Source organism: Semicossyphus pulcher, unplaced genomic scaffold (genome assembly GCF_022749685.1).
Source record: "Semicossyphus pulcher isolate SPU_LCO1_2020_fin unplaced genomic scaffold, fSemPul1.0.p SCAF_17, whole genome shotgun sequence".
Lineage (NCBI taxonomy): Eukaryota > Metazoa > Chordata > Actinopteri > Labriformes > Labridae > Semicossyphus > Semicossyphus pulcher.
Genome location: NW_027211681.1, coordinates 5,123,422 through 5,144,701, shown reverse-complemented (window position 1 = coordinate 5,144,701; position 21,280 = coordinate 5,123,422). Strand labels below are relative to the sequence as shown.

The window sequence follows — 21,280 nt, the reverse complement described above, 5'->3', positions numbered from 1 at the left end:
TCCTAAACCTGCTGCTGCATGTCCAAGTCTAAAGTCAGCCCTGAGATTGACTGACGATCAGTCCAGGGTGTACCCGGCCTCTCGCCCAATGACAGCTGGGATAGGCTCCAGCCCCTGTGAGCCTGAACAGGAAAAGTGGTATAGATAATGGATGGAAGTCTAAAGTCATTAAGGCAAGTTTTGCAGGACGACCATTACATTTTCACTAATTTAAAAAGCTGTGTTACATCTATAGTGTAGGTTTCCTTTACTGCCTCGACTTACAGTAATGAATAAATAATAAAAAATCAAGTGTTGCTCTGCACAGGATGATAGTTCCAGGATTTCACTACTACGAAAACTGATTCTCTTATTCTCTCCAATTTCCTTTGGATAGTTGAGCCTCACAGCAAATACATCCAGGTCAAGTCTCAGGTCAAGGAGTTTGGGGGCTTTTTTTGTTTGTTTTTTTGTTTTTTTTATTTGCCTTCAGGTGATTATTACCCGGGTATACTGCAGAGTCATTCGACCCGGGTCTGAGTTTCGATTCCAGCCTTCCCCATTAAGCAAAAAAGCCCGGTGTTAGCGAGTGTTTGTGGGTTTTTTGACCAATGGGAAAGCGGCTCATTTGTATCACTCTGCCTAAGCCAGGTGTTCTGAATACTGATCATGAAAATTGTGGAACTAGTTATTTTGGTGGAGCTAAATGAATGATTTAGTAAATCAAAAAATAATCTTTTTTTACTTTTTACGATTTAATGCTACTTGTAGAATTGTTGTATAAAAGCAATGTCACGCTCGAGGGCGTGCTGTTGTAATGAATATCAGCACGCTGTAATTATCTTCCTGCGACCAAATCACAGCACACAACTCCCTCTCGTGGGACATTGCTTAAATCATCTCTGGAGCAGCGAAAGGTTGTGGACACACGGGGTGAAGGAAGGTTTACTATTCTACAGAAAATTGTGTGCCCTCATAAATCACAGTTGTTGTGTTGAAGCGTATGATTTATGGTGTCATTTACAGCTTTGAAAGTGACAGAAATACTGAATGAGGCTCCTGATGAATGAACACTGCTCTCTTTCACTGTCAATGATGAGCCAAAATATGATACAACCTAAGGTGACAATGTTGTTTATCTCCTGGCAGCACACACACACACACACACGCACACAAACACACTAATTTAACAGAGCTGCAGCCAGGAGAGGAAATTCCCTGGCCGTGAAACTCAGTGATCACTCATATATATATCCTGATCTTCTGATAACAACACGCATGTGGTTTCCTCGTATGTCTGGGGGAGCGTGTGTGTGTGTGTGTGTGAGAGAGAGAGAGAGAGAGAGAGAGAGTTTGCATGGTTCATACACTGTTTCATGTGTTTCTATTACTATGGTTATAGTCTGTCTTCATTCATTAGTACAGCAGCTAAGGTGCATTCCATCGCTCTGCTACCATCTCTGCCAGCACACACACACACACACACACACACACACACATTCGCGTAAGGATGCTTTTCCAAATATTGCCCGTCACCTCCGCATGTCGTAACGCCTCAGGTATGGATACTGTCATCACAGATGAACACCTCACTCTGCCTCGCTCGTGTCTTTGTCTCTCTCCACTTAGTGAGAAATCATCGGTGAGGCAGAGGTGACACAATCACAAAACAAGACCTGATCAGAGTTCACCTATTATCTGCGTATGTTTGTGTCTGTTTTCGCACAGCTGCGACTGACATGAACAAACCCAGTGAATAATAATATTAAGTCATTATAGTTTGTTTTACATTAAATCATTTTTTAATTGTATTAAGTTCATTACCTTTTGATGTTAACTGTTCTGTAAACAATCCAATAAAACTAAGTCATTAAATATTGAGTATCTTTCATACCAAGTTTGGGTGCTAAGTTGATACAGATGCACAATGTAGACAAATACGTTAAAGGTATTCAAATGAATCCAATGTAAATGCTTGATTATTAAACAGCTCTGCAATACACCAACAAATCAAATGCTTTTGAAGCTGTTCTTCATCATTATCAAAATTAAAGGTATAAAATAAAGATTCTGTTTTGATTGCTGGTTTTTGTTGCCAATCCATGTAACACATTTAATGTAACATTACATTTAATAAGTACTTTTGTTGGCAATTTGCTCACTTTTTGGCAGCGTAGTATCGTTGTCGCTGTCACTTCTTGTTTCTGCTGCCCCCAAGAGGCCAAAAGAAATCAGTTATTGTACTGTGAAGTTTAAGTAGGTACTAATTGTCATCAAACGTATTCGTACTCATGAAAACACAAATGTTAGCTATTGATTAAAATGTTTTCATATTTACTTTAGTAGACTGATACATGCAGAATAAATCCTGCATTGTTGCATCAGCACATAATGTCCTGAACTTGCAAACAAGCTTTCATCCAGATATATTCAAAAATCCGGACCTGCTGCACCCTGTCTGTGTGTGTGTGTGTGTGTAAGGATTAATCCTTGGTGTTTGCACTGACAGCTACATGTTTCATAAAAGAGCTACAGATAAAAGCAGTGAGGAAGGCTGTGTTGTTGTGAAGTCATGTTTTGTTCTCAAAATCTGGCAACCCTTCAGCCCGGCCGCTGTCTACACCTCTCCCAGCTGAGAACACACACACACACACACACACACACATTTGCTTTTAGAAAAGGTGTAATAAAACTTCCCTGTCAGTCTTTCATGTGTGAGGCTTAAGAGCTGTCACACCAGCAGCAGGAAACCACCATGCTTTGATAGGCCCTCGAAACTGAACAGAACTCTGCACACGACGTGCATGGACGTGTGTTTGTGTGTCTGTGTCCCGAGTTCTCTCAGGTTTTATTGCTCATAAAGTTAACTCGATATCTGAATATATTTTATGTAGAAGGACACTCAGAGAGTGCAGACCTCCTCCAGGGCCCATAAACTATACTTCTATGAGATGCAAATATCACAACATCGGATATCCGACATGCAAACACTATTCATGTCTGGATATATTTCAAACACTATGAAGACATGTTCAGACCAAAATCAAAGAATGCTATCACATACAAAGTCAATGACATATGTTAATTCTGAATGAGAAATTTGCATAAAGGTATCAAAGCCAATCGGCATTGAGATTTTCATGATGTTCTGAAATTGCGTCAGAAATGATCGATCCGTTTCTAATACAATAATTGCTACGTGGATGATACCCAACTCTTCCTGTCAGTCCCACCAGAGGACACTACAGCCTCGGCATGGAGCTCGTCGTGCCTTGCCGATATCTCTAAATGGATGAAAGAACGCCTTTCAGCTTAACCTATCCAAGACTGAGCTCCTTGTCATCCCAGCCACTCCCTCTATGCAACCAGAGATCAATATCCAGCTTGGACCAACCGTACTCGCCGACCATGCCTCTAAGGTTCATGTGGCCTCGATTGCTCGCCTGTTTCGATTAGCCCTGTACAACATCAGGAAGATCAGACCCTACCTGTCAGAGCAACACAGCTGCTGGTACAGGCTCTCGTGATATCACGCATTAACTATTGCGACTCCCTACTGTCAGGCCTTCCTGCACGCACATTCAAACTTCTGCAGATGATCCAGAACGCAGCAGCGCGACTGGTCTTCAACTTATCTAAAACAGCAAACCCGCCTACAGCGTAATTGTATCACAATTAAAATGGTATTTTGCAACATTTCACCTTTATCAAATATTGCGCCTCCTGCGATAAGAAAATTGCTGTATAACATTAGGTTAAGCTTGCTACAAGCAGGTGTGCTAATGATTTATGCTGCGGGTTAAGCTTAGTTTGTTGTTTGTTTTTTTCATTTCCAATATATTCCACTAACTATTTCTAAATGATGACAACTTGTGTTGGGTTTTTGATACCAAACAGGTCCAGGTGTGTACATTGTACTGCATGGGGAGCATATTTTGATACTGTACACATATAATAACAAATAAAGATTTCAGGAGCGGGAAAAACTGATTTGATAATAATAAAAGAAAAAAGTATTATATTTGCCGAATTAATGAGACAGGACAAATAATAAAGGAATTTGTTCTTAAAGTGTAAAAAGGTGTTTAACGTATTCCAAATTCAACAAGTCACAAAAGAAAGTCTGGTACTTACTCCCTTCCTTTTTTTATTTCCAGATAAGGACACCATGAACCTCCTACCGAAGCCCCAGATGTCCTAAAGTCCCAGAAACACCCCTGAGTGCTGCATCCATCCAGATGCCACCTCATCTCATTTTTGTAAGTGACTTAGTTTTATTAAGCAATCCATCTTTGTTTGCTTACAGGAGACATTTAATTAGGTTTTTTACCAATTTTTTCTATAAATCAATCAAATTAAAAAGAACAAAAATATTGTTATTGATCAGCCTTTTAAAAGTATGCATCACATCAAACAAATAACATCACAATAAAACTGAATAAATGGAGAAGGAAAGGGTATATATGAGCAGAAGCTCAGCCACACAGAGGAGAGACCGAGCCACATGATGCAAACCCACTTAGGATTGATCCCAAATCGGAGATAATCAATTCAACTCCAATTGAATTCACATCAAGAAGCGGGCGGAGGCATTTCAACAGAGCAGCCGAGGCCTTCTTCTCCTCCACCATTGATGCTGTCTTTGACACACATTTGTCATGTCGGGACCTTGTGGAGAAATCCAACCGATTATTCAGTAAAAATCCATAACTCTCTGCTCCCCGGACGTTTCTGGAAAACCTCTGCTGTCATTTTTTTTCTTGTCATTCCTCATCGGCGGGGCTTTGTCCTGGGTGCAGTGCAGAGTCACCGGGGGTTTTTATGATGACTATACAGTCTGTGTGGACCAAGCAAACACACACAAACAGGCATCTCCCCCATGATGAACACACACAAACGCTGTCCTATTGATCCGTTAATCTAGTGGGGCGGGGAAGTGCAAGACTCTCATTTAGTTAAAATCATTACCCCTCCCACAAGATAGATGGAGATAAAGGGATTTGGAGAAAAAGGAGAAGCATGGAAATAGAAAAAGAGAAGAGGGGTAGATGAGGTGACAGAAAGATGTGTGTGTGTGAGAGAGGTGAGAAGAGAGCGAAAAGCATGAAGGACAATATTAAAGTCAGTTTCAGATTCTCTTGCTGAGCATCACTTTCTCTATGTTTCTAAATTCCACCGCTTCTCCTTGTTGGTCCATTTCTCTCTTTCACTCACTCACATACAACACAACACACATGTACACAAATACGCATACACACACTGCAGGAAGGAGTGTTTTGCAGAGGGAAGTCTTTGCAGCGGTCGATAGCACTTGGCGAGTGATCTATCGACAGAGCGGGAGCGTGTGAGAGATGAGTTCAATATACTTCAATTTAGCTCCACTTGCTTTAATTACTTCCACCCTGTGTGTGTGTGTGTGTGTGTGTGTGTGTGTGTGTGTGTGTGTGTGTGTGTGTGTGTGTGTGTGTGTGTGTGTGTGTGCATGTATACCCCCAGAGGCTGAGTGCTGTTAGACTACCCGTGAAGGCTGATAATAAAAATACAGCTTGGGCCATTATTGAATTCAGGGCCTGCTGAGTATTTAGGAGGGTCCTGAGGGCTGTGACCCCTCAAGGTGTGAATTTATTCAAACAACATGCATTTTTAAACATTATTTCCACTGTTTCGTGAGTTATAAGCTTTTTTTGAAGGAAAAAATACTGTGCATGTTTGCAGCCTCCTGATTTGTTCCTGTGATTAGGAGCATGTGACTTATAGGGTCATGGCAGCCTGCCTGAATTGATAGCAGCTTTCATGCTATTGATGAGCCCTGAAGGCTAAATAATAACAGCAAACATACTGATCTCCTGGCTTTAGAGTCATTTATGTAATTCTGAGTTATGACCATGGTAAATGGACTGTACTTATAGCACTTTTCTAGTCTCCCGACCACAACATGTCATATTCACAATGACCTAAGTGCCAATTTCCAAACAGTATCTATGCCCATTCATACCCAATGGCAATGCCTGTGGGGGCAATTTAGGGTTCAGTGTCTTGCCCAAGGACACTTCAACATGTGACTGTAGCAGTCAGGGATTGAACCACAAACCTTCTGATTGAGAGATGACCAACTCTACCACTGAGCCACCTTGATAGCAGAGTGCCCATTAAGATGTTGTTCTCGAGGGTTTATTGTACATATAAATGCTTTCGTCAGCCTTCAATGCTTGAGAGGCTAGCATTTGGCTACAAACCACGTAGCTCTTCCATTAGAGGCTGTGCTCATGAGAAAAATCACAGCATCAGTCATTTTTCAATTTCAATTCAAAATATACCCACAAGCACTTACAACATATATCTCTATACGTAACTTCCCTGAAAATGTTTCTGTTCGCTGATGGCCGTGTTAGCTTATGTAGGGACCCAGCAGTAAGGCACAAGACAACAGGAGGGTTTTAAAGAAAAGCTGGGTTTTTATTTTACCCTAAAAAGAATATCAAATGTACAAACCCAAATTATAACGACTAGGCCTATAAAAGAGGTCAACTTAATGTAACTCTACTTAAGCTGATGAGAAGTAAAGTGTGCACTTAACAAACAGACTGAACACAATAAGACAAAAGGGGAACAAAGGGGTAAACTAAATGGGACACGAAGTGAAACTTAATACAAAGCTAAACTAACTAAGCTCAAATCCCCCCCATGACATCAGAGCATTTGGTCCCTTCCAATGAGCTGGCTCCAGCATAAGAGTGTGACAGCCTTTGGCCTCGCCTTTTGCTCCAACCAGGAAGTGCCATGCCCCAACAGCCAGGTAACTCAAAGGCAAAGAATTAATGATTAGTACATCAGAAACGTGCGTGATCTTACAGTGTAAAAATGTGAGCACTAAATTTAAACAATGTAAGATTAAATGCAAACAAAGTAATACCAAATCAAACTAAGTGTATAAATTGTTTGTGTGGTTGGCTGTACCAAATGAACAGGTTTTGTTGAGGTGAGAGTGTAGGTGGAGGTGATGTTAGCCTTGTGTGGCTGTGGCCATCACAGTAGGTGATAGAAACACCTCAATTCTGATTTCAGTCTGGTTCATAACCAGCTAAAAACTCCTCACAGGAGCTTTGAGTAAGTGAACTTTAGTGGACAGAGTCAGGCTAGCAATTCCTAGCCTGCTTTAAGTCTTATGCTAAGCTAGCCAACTCCTGGCACTAGCCCTCTTCCTATACACCTTTTGGCATGAAAAGGTGTAAATATATTCCCCAAAATGTCTATCTCTTTGATCATAGTGTCCAGGGTTTAATTTCTAGCTCTTCTCATCCATCTGTAAAAGTCCCCATAAGCATGATGCTGACCCCAAATGCTACATGTGTACAGTGAGTTCATAAGGAATGTTATGGTTTGGGGGTCGCTGAAACTGAAACTATGTTTTGGCTCTTTCTTTGTAATTTTATGAAATGTGTGAGAACATTGTTGATATTTAATGGACTTCGCATTTCCTGTATTCCATTCAAGTCTGTTAGAAAAAGATCACACACACATCCTAACTGCCTCGTAACGTATTCTGCACATGTATAGTTTTCTGTTCCTCTCACTGTGTCCTCCAAACTTCTCATTTGTCTTTAAATTTGTCTTATTTCACCACTCCCCTTCCTGTCCCCCTCCTCGGCTGGCATGTTAATGGATGATTTTATGCCTATTAAGAATGTAAGAGTGAATTTGTCTGTGAATCCATACCATTGAGCCGACATGTCCGCCGTAAGCCACACAAATGATTTTACACCAGAGAAGAACCACGGGGGAATAAGTGTCTCATCCCTTATCTCTTCTTTTCCCTCCCATCAGTTCACTTCCCAATACCTGCTGTACCAAACAGCCAGATGCAGAGAGGGTCCAAGTAATGTATCTGCTTTAGATGACTAAACTTGTTTTAAGTTTCACAACTGGTGCACATTTTTATGATATTTTTGGGGGGGACATTTTACCTTCATTAGATAGAAGAGAGAAATATTGGGAGGAGAAAGTGGTGACAACACACAGCAAAGGACTGAGGGCTGGAATCAAGCCCGGGGCTACTATGTCCTCTGCACGTAGGGCACAAACTCCACCAACTAAGCTAAACCAGCATCTCTGGTATGATTGTCATCATATGCACAATCTGTAGGCCCGGAATAATTGCTGGCTACAATGGAAGGAATCTGAGTACAGATATGCTATGGAAGGCTAATTTCCCCACTTGAGATGTTTTAAAGTCATGTTGATGTACCATTTATATTTCATGTGCAAATATCATGCGCAAAAGTCCCCAAAGCACTCATTTCTCGATTCTGGTAATACAAGAGACTGAAAGCTGAAAGAAAAATCCTCCTGGGTAGCATTAAAGAACTTAACCAAAGCTTCTGGAGCTGGTCAGCTGATATTTTTTAGCCAGGCTAGAGGCATGGCTCTGACTGTTTTGTCAGTCTCTGTGTTGGTTCAACACTCAAGTGAAGACAGAAGTGCCTGACACAGCCTTTACATGAATTGCCATGAAATTTGGTAATGCCTTTCATGCCAAGACGATGTCCTAATGTCTTTGGTGACCCTCTGACCTTTCCTCTAGCACCACCTGCAGACCAATATTTTTACTTTACCAGTGATTTATCTAATAATCTACAAGACACAAATACAATTTATTGTTAAAGCTGCAATGAGGAACTTTTGGCTTGTGTTGATTTAGGCGCCCCCTGTGGACAAAGCCGTACCTCTTATCTCTTTGCTGATTCTGTCCTGTACATGTTTAAGTGGTGGTTTTTAACACTCATCCTGCTTTCTTTAACAGTCATATGTGTCACTCACTTTAAATTTCTGCCATGGAAAATGTAAACAAAGGCAGTGTGCAGTTCATTGCTTTGTCGGATGCCTACCCCCCACCAGCAGTTTCAGACATAACTACATAGAAATAATCAATCTTGTCGCTGATGGTCTGGTTTGCTTTTGAAGGTCATACTGAGTACTCAGTATTAATTTCAGTCAGTTTCATAACCATAAAAAAACTCCTCACAGGGCCTTTAATATTTTGGTAATGAATGAATACCAGCTAAACTAATAGCATCCCCTTTAGCTACAGCTGCCCTTTTGTTAATTGCTAATTATGTTAGCATGCTAACACACTAAACCAAAGAAGAGCATGTTAACACCAATGCCTAAGTTAGCATGATAATACATTTTTATTTGAAGGCGCCTTTCTCGGCACTCAAGGACACCCTACATAGCTATATATATATACACAAAATACACATTAAAAGAGAGAAAAAACACTAAAAGTGACAAAGCAATTCGGGGAATGAATCGATGTTGATAACATGATGAAATAAGCATGTAGCTCAAATCACTGCAGTTAAAAGACAGAGCAGTCAAAAGAGGCTAGCATGGTGTTAGCCTTGTGTTTAAAGCAGTAAGGACTCACTATCCCACATTTCGAGGTAGCTTAGTAGATAAAAAAGAAAAAACGCAGGATGTCTGGCTGCTTTCTTTCTTACTTGATTGCTTTCTTTCCTATGTCCTAAATAAATAGCAATACTTAAAACTTAAAGCAATAAGAGGCTGGAGATTTCACATGGTACAAACTAAGGAAATGAACTTGGATCCACTTGCTATGGTATAGAGGATGTTCAGCTCTGCCAGCTCAGGTGGTTATTCTGCCTGAGTTCATTATCACAATGAACGTTTCCTGAATAGGTTTGTGGTTCATTTTCACTCGGTGTGTATTACAGGGCACCCACAGGCATGTTCAGTCAGTTACATTAATTAAGTTATAAGGTTGAAACTGTTTGCAGTTACAGACGAGCCGTGGGTTTCACATGGAAGGCTTTTCCCACAATTACGGCATGTTGATACATTTATACGACTTACGTAGGAATTTTTGTTTATGTGCTGGCACAGTTTTGTGAAATGAAAAAGCCAATGCAACAACCACTGTGAACTAAAACTAAAGGAGAGTGAGTGACATGCTTATCTAAGAAACCGACATGAGATGTTTTTAAAGGAAATTTTTATTCCATGTTGTGTGTAATTTGTGGTTTGTGGATTTGAGCTGAAGACAGTAGTTAGCTGGGTATTTGACATGCAGCCTTCTGCTCTACAACATGTTCCTGGCCGGCTTCAGAGCCATCGATGATAACAGGGTAGAAAGTATGTGCACAGGTCGCTGTGAATCTTTCATCTGCAATATGTCAGCTAACACTCTTTCATTGAAACGGAGCGGGAGAAAACAGCAGGAGGGCGTGGAGGCCAACTTCAGGTACACTTGGTTCACTTCAGCCTGTGATGTGGTTTGACTGTTTATTGTTTTGTCTTCGGAAATAATTTAACAATTATTTTTGCCAACTGTTTAGACAGTACTATTCCCTTTACATAATACATTTACATAATCATGAAACATTTGCTTCTCAACAGTCAACTGTCTTGCTTCTAACTAAGGTACATTTTTCTAGCTTTTTCTGAAAGCTTAAACTTGCAATGATTGATCTTTTGGCCTCTTTGGGGCAGTTGAACAAGCACTGACCTATCAAACTTCATAATTTTATTAAACATTATGGCACAATCCAATACACCTTTTATCAAATTAGAACACTTTCTTTGCGGTCCGCTCTCTGTTGTAAAAGTGGCTTCACTGGCAGAGGGCTGCGATTAATTCAGGGGGCGGGGTTTCTGAAGAATCACTGAAAGGAAGCATTATTTTGTTTGACTGTTAACCGATTTCAATAACTGTGTAGTTAGAAATTTAGCATGTGTTATTGTGTTCTAATGCTTGTAAATTGGTTTGTGTAAAAACTGTATTGTTTTCTGGTCATTAATGAGGTAATGAGGTCAGATGTTTAAGGAGAGGGTATTTCACATTTTAAGACATATATATATAATGCTACAATGTTGGATTTTCCAGACTAAATGTGGATGAAGTTTCAAATCTGTAAGTAAAAGTAGAGCTGCTTTCCCACTGGTCAAAAAATCTGCTAACACCAGGCTTTTTTGCTTAGTGGGAAAGGTTACAATCGGCATTCAGACCACGGTGACGCAGCAGAAAAGAGAAAAGGAGTATATAAATTTAGTTGGGAAAGGGGTTTATGTTGGAGTAATCCCCAGGCTTCTCAGCTCTGTGTGCTGTGAACACCAGGTTTCATAGTTTTTTCTTCACGCTGCACTTTGTGACGGCAGACAGCTGGACAATCAGGAAAAAGTGGGCTTGTAGGGGCAGGGTTTCTTAAAGGGACAGAGCTGACTGAGTCGTTTCAGGCAGAGGTTGTATGAGGGCCTGCACAGAGCACCAGTGTGAGAAAAATGAGGAGATTTTTTAACTGTAAATTATGCTAAGCTACTCCACAGGTATCACAGAATGAAATATGAAGTTTGAAATTAGCATAATACCCTCCCTTTAAAGGTCACAGGGAAGTTAGTTGGGCATAGGTGTACCGTAAAACGTAACATGTTACATGTGAGCACAGCAGCATTATCTGGATTTATCATCATCTTCATTCTATCAAAACTGTCTGATTTTCTCATTATCTGTCTGATTCAACACACTGAAAAGACAGGAACATGACCCAAAGCTATTTTCATTCTGGACATTTGTTTTCTGGTCTGGACATTCCTATACATGCAAGTGACATTGGATAGTCACAACAAGCTGCATAACCCACCCTAAATATTTACCCTCTTTTATGTCTGTTCAGACCAGTTGAAAAATAGAATTGCGACACTTTCATCTTGCTGCTACATGCTTACGTGCGTGGTTCATGTAGTTCTTAACAGTTCCTAAGAAAACAGTTTTAATGTTTTGTCAGCGAACAGACGCCAGCAGAAATATTGTTGCGACAGCGTTCTGTTATAATTGCATATAGTGTACATTAATGACATTAATTTCACACATTGAATTCAATGTATTTCAGTTGTGGGATGCAACTCCAAGATACACTATTTGGCATCTTTAAGGATAACAGAAAGAATGTAAGTCCTTTGAACGGTCTGTTGCTGCACAACTCATGTACATAAGTTCAGATGGAGCCACTGGTGTGTACGTCAGAGTTTAACAGGTTAAGTCATTTGTTTGTCTAAAGTTGATGAGTTCACAGCTGTCTAATACGTCTAAGAATTTAGAAAGGATCGCTTTTTTTTTGTCTGAATTCACCACAGCTGAGTCACCGCTGCAGCACCATTAATCTCACACCCAGAGAGGCGATGACGGACGTGTACCTCTTAGGTGTGTGCGTATGTATGTGTTGACGACTGCAGGAAGAACACCTGTGTGGACGTAGATATGTACCAGCAGAGATCACTGACTTCTACACCTGCCTGTGGAGGAAAACAAGACACACGCAGAGTCACACACACACACACACACACACACACACACACACACACACACACACACACACACACACACACACACACACACACACACACACACACACACACACCATGACACATTAAAGGGACAGAGGCTGCAAAGTGTTTCAGGGTTTTAAGTGTTTAAATTTGAACTGTAGCCTTTTTGACATTTTTAACTTTAAGCTAATCTTAATGTTGTTTCATAACAACAATGCTTGATCACAGGACAAGAGATGACACACTTAAAGTCATTTGGGCTTTTATGATCAGAGGATGTTCTTGCTATTGGGGCTAAATCACGGAGACAAACATGAGAATTGTCTGTCTTTTTTTCTTTACAGAACATTATCAGAAAGCACAAAGATGTAACAGAGGAAAGATGAAAGGAAGAATAGAAATGATTTAAAGAAAATAAAAGAATTTCCCCTGCTCTGGTTATTTCTGCATGGACCATTACCTGCTGGATCCAACAGCGGAGATCTAACCAGTCGATGGAAAACCCCACAGAGGACAGACAGAGAGTGAAGAGAGGGGGTGGAGGCAGGGCAATATATACACACACACACACGCACGTACACACTCACACACAGGTCTTCACACATCAGTCAGACAGCCCTCTAGTCAGGAGAACCCCTGGCTCACCTTCACACAGATTCACAGATCACACACACACATATAGAAGTTGTGCTGACATGAATCTACGCAGTCACTTTGACTCACATAAACATGCCTCCTCCCTGCAAACACACACACACTTCAAAGGGAGATTGTAACCTGACAGGCCGACAACACTAAGAACCCACATACAGAATTTTCTTCTCAGAAACCCAGAAACCCACCTGCTTCTTACAAACTTTTAAGTCATACCTTTCTCTCTCTCTCTCTCTGTCTTACACACACGCTCCGTCAGTGTACGTATGCTGGTACTCAGGCGATGTCCGTCTGATGTTCTTTCCATCTCATCCTACACTGTGCACCCTTATCATAGGATTATACACACACTGAACCATGTCCTAACTAGACACAATGTAGCCGTGCTCCTGCCTGTACAACCGGCCAGATGTGAACCGCAGCGCTCTGTAATCTTATCTGAAACATGTTGCAAAGCAGATGAGCCTGTATGCTGGCAGTAACCTGTACATGGCAACATCCCTTTTATGTGAAATGCAGCTGGAGACATAAAACAATTTAAGACAAATCTGACAGAAGCGGTTTTTCCCCAGCGTCTGGAAAACATTGGCCAGATGTTGAAGGATGACAGACAGTACTGAACATAGTCAGTCAGGCTTTGTTGAGCCTTTTCACTCCCATTGCTAGTACGCAGGGGGCCAGTGGGTGTCACAGTCAGGGGGTGCGAACCTCATTCATACAACGCTATAGAGTCTGTAAGAGCGCATTGCTAAGTAGAACAAAGGCTACTGCACATTACAGGGGGGTTAAATTCCTACATTGAACAAGGTCCCCAGGTAATTCTAGTCCTATGCAAAGAGGGCTTAAGGTGTGCCAAGGTATTTTAAAAGATTGACAAGTTACTGAGCTCTGCTAACTGAATTATGCTTACTCAAGTTACACTCCTCTTTCACAGCAGCCGATTACCTTAATCTGAAACGCTTGAATTAAAAGTACACTGATAAACACACAGACAAACACTGCAGAGATAGATGAAACATCCTCACCTCAAGGCCTGTTAAGTAGCTGTGCTGCAGCTTTTGATTATACTTCAAGATCATTTTAGATGGAGTTCAATCCGTAGTCTGAGGATTGACTACTATAACCCTGACCCAGAATAACTAGCATTCAGCTCTTGCAGCGCACTGAGCAGTTTATAATGATGCGTCCTTAATTTCACACAGAAGTAAAGCAGGCCTCTTAATTCTGGCTCATGACCCCAAATTTTGCCATCTGAAGCGACAGTTTCCATACTTCGTCGTAGGCTAGCTAGTTAATTACAGTTATATATATTGTATGAGTTGGTTTAAAAAAAGGACTTTAATGTGCACTTGATGGATAATGTTGGTCTTAAAGGCTGAGGCGAGGCTATTATTGAATAAGTTTAACATTCTCACCAGTTTATGATCCGTGTAGAAGGAATTGCATTATGGTTAGCATTTAGCTAGTTAGACCTGACATAAAGTGGAGTAGACCCATAACAAGGGGACATATTAAAATTGGTTTTGGAAGTTACTAAAGCTACATGAGCGTAGAACTGTGTATAGTTTAGCAAACATGCTAAAATACATGTTATGTTAAAGTGATAAAGCACATTGTATATTTCCTTCTTCACAGTTTTGCTCTTGTGTTTTTTGGGTTAAGAAAGGCTCTTTTCATTACAAGTGTTGCTCTTACAGCCCCAAGCACACCGCTTCCACATTTGAGGTATCCAAAGCTTGACTGACCTTCTGCTAAGTTACAGGAGCTTAGCTGTAATTGGACAATCACGGTTAATCGGAGGATGGTGGTGGTCGTCTTTCTTCTGTTTTCAAAAGCTCAGCAACAGCTGCCAAAAGAGCCTTAAGGTGAGGTTGTTAATATACCTGTTGACCTTAGATCAAGAATGAGCTTTGAAACCAACATCTACTGTTTAAAGTCAACATGGGAAAGTCATGAAAGTGCAGATCCAGGACAACACTGTAAAAAATCCATCTAAGGAAGATCAAGTGATGTGAACCGAAGTGGACCTTGTTGCATACTTTTTAATCCTTTGTTTCTTAAGTCAGCAATGAACTTGGAAACCATATAAACCAAGACATGTCTTTGATCTGTCGTCTTTGATTGCAACATGCAGGAAAATGACTGTCCAACACAACAGTCTTTCTCAGACCTGTCTTTATCTGCCTTGCCACCTCATTTTCCAACTCTTGGATTACTCTCGTTTTCAATCTCCTATGCTTGAATGACATCTGGTCAATTCAGTCTTAGGTGTCGTAAGAACAAAGGTATGACTCACCCAAGACAGGCGGATGAAGAGAGAGATAAAGTGATGATGAAGAAAAGGATAAAAGAGTTTAGCGGTGTGCTCAACCTGCCAGTCACTTGTCTTAATTGTAGTGTCTGTCAGAGGAAGCGTGTACTGTCTCTTCAAGCAGATGACTTCATGGTTTTTCCTCCTTTCCCATTACAGCCATCGCTCTGTCTCTTTCAGGGGAGCCATACTCCAAACCTTTGGTCACCTTTCTCTCATTCTTGTTTTTATGATGTCTCTTTTTCTCCTCTCTGTTACATTGACTCTTAGCAGTGTTAACTCTAATCAGACCAGGCCCCTTCCTCTCCCAATGGCTGCAATTAAATATGATTTTTTTCCTACAAGGATCCGTTCATAGTATCACAATGAATGGTCCTCTTAGGTACTGTTGCAGTTGGATAATGCTATCAAACATTATGACAACATCTAACTTTTAAGAGGGTGGCCATATTTGTGGTCCAGTTGATGTCAGCTACTTCCTTCCTTACTTAATGGTGGGAGCCATACACTACCAAAATTGGATGGACATGGACCCTTTTCTTTATTATTTAATCAATTAATCCAGGCTCTTTTTAATGTTTACACAGCAGTTGCCTTATTATTCAGCAAGTGCAAATAATATTGTTAATAGATGTAGAAAACCAACAGCTTTGCTGTGTTTGCTACAACAACTCATACCCTGTCTAAACAATCTGTTGGTGTTGTTGTGTGTCGCACTCTGTGGCTCCAAAAGCAAAAGAAAAGTCACAGTTGTTTTAGGAGGTTGTTTTGTGTCTGCTGCTTTATGTGAATCAGCCACTGCAGAGCTCGGGGCCTGTACCAGCTGGTGATACTGATCCACATGTGCTTGATTTTTTAATGACAAACAAGATATGAAATTTAATGTCACACTGGCTCAGTTTTGCCAGACTTTATGGGCACCGACAAACCTTTTGGCAGTTACTTTGCTAAATGGAAGGGGCACTCCAGTGATACCTCATGTGAACGTTGTATTATGTCCTGTGTGACTCTGGGGAGCCTTTGCAAATCCTAGAGTTACCCACATGTAATCACTTGAATTTGCTTTGTTTGAACTTGGAGAGTACAAATAGTTAAAACAAACAGGGTTGAGGCGTTTGGAAGTCATTGGTGTTTACCAGGCAAGCTGATCTAACATAAGACATTGGTTGCACTATAGCAATTTAAAGAATCCGATGATTTTGGTACCTGACTGTAAGTCAAAATATCTAAATGTGACTCTTTTGCAATTCATCCAGTTTATGAAAGTGTTTTATTAAAGGTCTAATCTCGAAGATTTCAGTTGTATTGTCTTTGGTGGCACCTTTGGCGATAAATGGTAACTCCCAATTTAACCAGACGTCTACGGTTGGCTCCCTTTTTTGCCTTCAAGGTTTGCCTTCATCTGAGCGTCAAATTTGTTTCTTTTTCTTTGGATTTTCACTTATTTTTGAAGTTGTATCTGTCGTCATCGATCTTTTCTTTGTTTGTTCAGCCATCCTAGATTACCGTTTATTCGCAACACTTACAGAGAGCGGAAAAGCAGCCGCTTAGCTCCGCCTACCTTCTCTGGCAGACCAACTACTGCTGGCTGATGGGAAACTAAATGGCGTCACTAACTGGGCGCCGCTTTTGATTTTTTCTGCGAATGTCCCCACAGACACCCAGTCCATGATAATACTATATACTGCAAATGTAAAGGCTTTCATCAGTGGGCCATAAGCTCAATCACCATTGTGTTACCTTGTGTTTACCTTGTTGTGTTTATGTGTTACATAAACATTTTCAAGATTATACCTTTAAATATCCGCTTTAAGCATTTTTAATTCTTTTGGGCACCAAGTTAAGGACTAGCTGCTCTGACAAAAGCAGCGTTTAATTTCGGCCAGCTTTGGAGAGCTGAAATGTTATCAGAATTTGTCAACAAGAAGATCAAGTTAACCAAATGAATACAGATATCCTCATACTCTGTATGTAATGCACAGTCTTTGACTTGATAGAGGTTGTTTCATCACTGCACCCATACACCGTCTCACACAGCGGCCATTTTTCTCCATCGTCACACTCAGGGTGGGAGGCTCAAAAACTGTTGTGTCATACTGCTGTGTTCAAGGTTTGTAAATCATGCAAATATAGTGAATGTAACAAGTCACTATCTTTTTATTACTTTCCGACTGATCAGCTACTGAAAGAACAGTGGATAGTCCAAATTCGGAGAGATATTGGTCTACATTTTAAGGTAAAACGGCACATTTGATACATTGTTGTCTAAGCTAGTAGCTAGCTTAGACAACAGCTAACGTTAGATAAGCCACTAAACATTTGATAGTTTTACACAACAAGGAAAGGCGTAAAATCCCAGCTAGTGGTTATGATAGCTAGCTAACAGTGATGTTAGATAGCTGTTGGGTGTATGCTAGTGTTAGCGTTCTGAAGCTAACTGTTTATCAAATACTGTGTGTTGTTTTATATTGAAATATGGCAGTGTTTTTTCACTATTGTCTTTCAGATGTTGATCAGTCGGGACGCAGCGAAATGATAATAATTTTTTAGATTCCTACGTTCATACGAGTAGCAAACCTGGAATGCAACATAGGAAATGAAAGCCATGTGAATGCTGTAATGCTGCAGACACAAAGTACTAATGTACCCCTTCAAAAAGAATGGATGAATGGAAAACTGCATTTAATACAACCACACAACAAATAATGAAAGTATTTCAATCTTTTTGGTTTGTTCTGATATTTTTTTATTTTATCTCATACCTGTAAAAATATATTCTCAAATTAAATAAATATATGAAATAAATATAGTGTATGTTCTAGCAAACAGAAACTCATAAATAAGAATAAAATCTGTCCACAGGTGTGTAAAGGTGTCTCTGTCGGTCGGCCCCCGTGCAGTCAATGGGAGAACAACAGAATTCCTTCACAGGGTTCTCGAACATGTCTCTCAACTTCCAACAGAACACGCAGTATTCCACCACAGAAGAAGTCCTCATAAAGCTCCATAGGATCTTTGCTTCTTCTCGTGTTCCTCATGCACCTCGTAGAAAAGTCATATTTTCTGAGCAGCATCTGTCTTTGGAGCAGTTTCAAAGTGAATCCATCAGCCAGTCTGGGTGATTCCCCAAACAGACTGGCTGCTTTCCAGTGCATAAAACTACCTTCCTGTGTAAACCAGCCACATTGTATAGAGGATAATGCTTTTTAATTAACTTTAATAAATCGTTTTCTTAGCAGCCACAGTTGTGTTTTGAATAAAATTAAAAGGCCTACCGAAATCAGTGGAGTCGACTCAGCAGAAGAAGTAAAAAGCTACAAGCAGCCCGTTGTATATCTCACATATTACTTCCCACACTTTGTCCTCTTGTACATGCAGTTTGGACTAGCAGGTAGTTGGATTTGGATTGGATCTGCATAGGCCAATAAAGTGGCAATTTTAGTGGAAACGTCATGGGGCCTTCACATCTTCCACAGATGATCCCTGGTGCTGTTCAGTCAAACTCCCTGGCTGGTCTTCCTTAGAGAGCGTCTCTTTCCTTCCTCCATCCCAGCATCAGAGAGTGATTTGGTGCTCTTTTTATGATCCTGTTTCGTCCTGACCAACAAGATCTTCCCACTCCCACAGAAGGGTTGGGATAACTTACACTTGCTTTTCAGCCCATACGGGCTCTGACGGGGTCAACACAAAGCCCCTTCAGTCTCAGCTCTGTCCCAGTATGTCTCTGTACAGCTCTGGTACTCTCTCCGGGTCTACAGGCCTCGGAAGGAAGTGAGTGAACCTCTGATGTCGCCTCGACCTCGTTCCATCCCGAGATGTCCCATCTTTGTTCAGCGCAACAAAGTAAAACGCGCCTTTTTCCCCATGTCGGTAGATGTTCGATGAGTAGGTGTTGTACCAGTTTTCCTCAAATTGTTCCCTAAAAACAGATTCTGCGGAAAGCTTCTCCTACAGACGGAAAGATAAGGAGAAAAGCATTAGTCATGTGATGCAAAATGTGCCACCTGCTGGCTGTGTGTTATACACACATCTGTTGAAGATTTTTATATAGCATTATTTGTGTACTCACCGATCCATACAGTTCTCCCTTGCTGTTCATGGCGAGGTAGAGGCCACTGTCCACCCCTCGGATGCTAACCAGCCCCACGGCGAGACTGATGAACTCCAAAATACCTGCACACACATTTTACATTACATTAGGAATAAGGAAATAAACTTTGCCAACCCTTTTGTTCAAAAACACTCAAATATACATGCACCTGATACAAAAAGAGCACAGTAAATAACTTTGTACATTTACACCAGCTGACTCTGACAAGAATGAATGGGTGTCTGGAATGGCCTCTGGCATGAAGTTACGTCCAAGTCTCAATGGAATAAATCAAGTGCCAGAAGTGCTTCAGCCTCGCAGCCCTGAGAAGAAATCACCAAGAGGTCTACTTTTGATGTGCTGTTAAGCTGCAGCTGTTTATCTTTCCTGCCTGAAGTAAAAAACGGCTTCCAATCTGATTGCAAAGAGGAAATGTGGAACAAATGTTCAAACACACAAATCTCAAAGTAACGTCCCTCCTTGGAAAGCTCATTTGACTTGAAATAAATTTGGTGATGGATGCAGAATAACATCTAGTGTTAGCACCATAGACCACAGTCCTGCTTTTACAGCAGCAGCTGACATCACACATGGTTGACACTTATATTATTAGCTTTTGATTAGGCTGAAGTGACCTGTTACTCCTTTGAAGTAGCATGGGCATGATCACGTGATGTTATTAGTTTCATGATTGTATAAAGTGGGTGGGAATGGTGCAGCTATGCTATTAGATGCCCTCCCCCCCACCCCCCATTATTTACTATTTGAATAAAATTTTAATTACATTCACATCTACAAAGACAATAAAAATAAAGGCATTGCACTGAACTTTCTCTTTTTTTTGTTCTCTCTCTCTCTCTCTCTCTCTCTCTCTCTCTCTCTCTCTCTCTCTGTGTGTGTGTGTGTGTGTGTGTGTGTGTGTGTGTGTGTGTGTGTGTGTTGCAATGGAAGAATACCTATTGCAAAAATTGCAGATCGACTACAAGGCTACAGCTATTAGTCTACTACTACTAGTAATACTAATATTTATAGGCTAATAATAATAATGGTGAGTGTAGGTGTATTCGTGAATGGGTCCGTACCGAATCTGCTGTGGTCCTTCCTGGTGCCCTGCACGGTGCCGTCAGGACGGATCTCCAGGTGGAAGCCGGTCCTGCAGTAGAGCTGCCTCCGCCTCAGGATCCCCTTCAGATGGCTGAGGTCCGCCAGGCTCCGGGACAGCCTCTCCGCGGACACCAGGTGCTCGTGCTGCTGCCCCTGTCCCCCCATCATCAGTCCGCTCACAGAGTTGTAGTCCACCGCCCCGGCTGGGGTGAGTACGAAATGAGAGCCAACGGGAGCCGGAGCGGCACCAGCCGCACCAAAGCTGTCCAGAAATCCGTTGACGAAGCTCCCAACCTCCGCCGCTGCCCCCATCACAGATAAGACACCCGATCCGGTTTACAGCTCAGGAGATCCAAATCGAGATCCAAGTGATGAACAGAATGTCTCGGCACGAGTCAGCGAGGAGGGATAACCCGGTGAAAAAGAAAAGTTGGACGTGCGGGCGAATGAAATGCCCAATGGATGCGCGTTTTTGCGCAGTCACCAGCTCCGGTAATTAAATTGAATGACACCTAATTGAGATTTAAGTCCCGTTTTATCTCGTTGTGTGCAGGTATCCCCGGTTGCTGCAGCCCATGTCCCTTCTACTCCTCTCACTGCTATTTATCCTTCTCTCCTGCTCTCTGCGCGCTCCCTCTCTCTCCTCTTCACCTCGGGATACTCCCCTTTGCTCCGGAGCACTTCAGGGTTTTCCTCTCTCTCTCTCTCTCTCTCTCTCTCTCCCACAATTCACTTCAGCCTTTTATTTCTGCGGTACCCTCCTCTCTCTCTCAGCTCCTCCAGCAGCTGTGTGTAGCGCA

General features: G+C 41.4%; 1 protein-coding gene across 1 annotated transcript; it reads right to left on the bottom strand.

Moving 5' to 3' along the window:
- Positions 1-18,988: 18,988 nt before the first annotated feature.
- Positions 18,989-20,792, bottom strand: LOC138595119 (fibroblast growth factor 20-like). The gene is made up of 3 exons (XM_069666453.1): positions 20,459-20,792; positions 19,356-19,459; positions 18,989-19,234 (listed from the first exon to the last, which is right to left on the bottom strand). The coding sequence occupies exons 1-3, from the start codon at positions 20,790-20,792 to the stop codon at positions 18,989-18,991; spliced, it is 684 nt and encodes a 227-aa protein (XP_069522554.1).
- Positions 20,793-21,280: the final 488 nt, after the last annotated feature.

What these genes read in the sequence shown, in the direction of transcription:
- LOC138595119 (XM_069666453.1), bottom strand. Translation starts at nt 20,792, where the DNA reads ATGGGGGCAGCGGCGGAGGTTGGGAGCTTCGTCAACGGATTTCTGGAC. An exon ending in GAAGGACCACAGCAGATTCG is followed by an intron (nt 19,460 to 20,458) that starts GTACGGACCCAT and finishes ATGTGTGTGCAG; the next exon opens with GTATTTTGGAGTTCATCAGT. An exon ending in AGGGAGAACTGTATGGATCG is followed by an intron (nt 19,235 to 19,355) that starts GTGAGTACACAA and finishes TTCCGTCTGTAG; the next exon opens with GAGAAGCTTTCCGCAGAATC.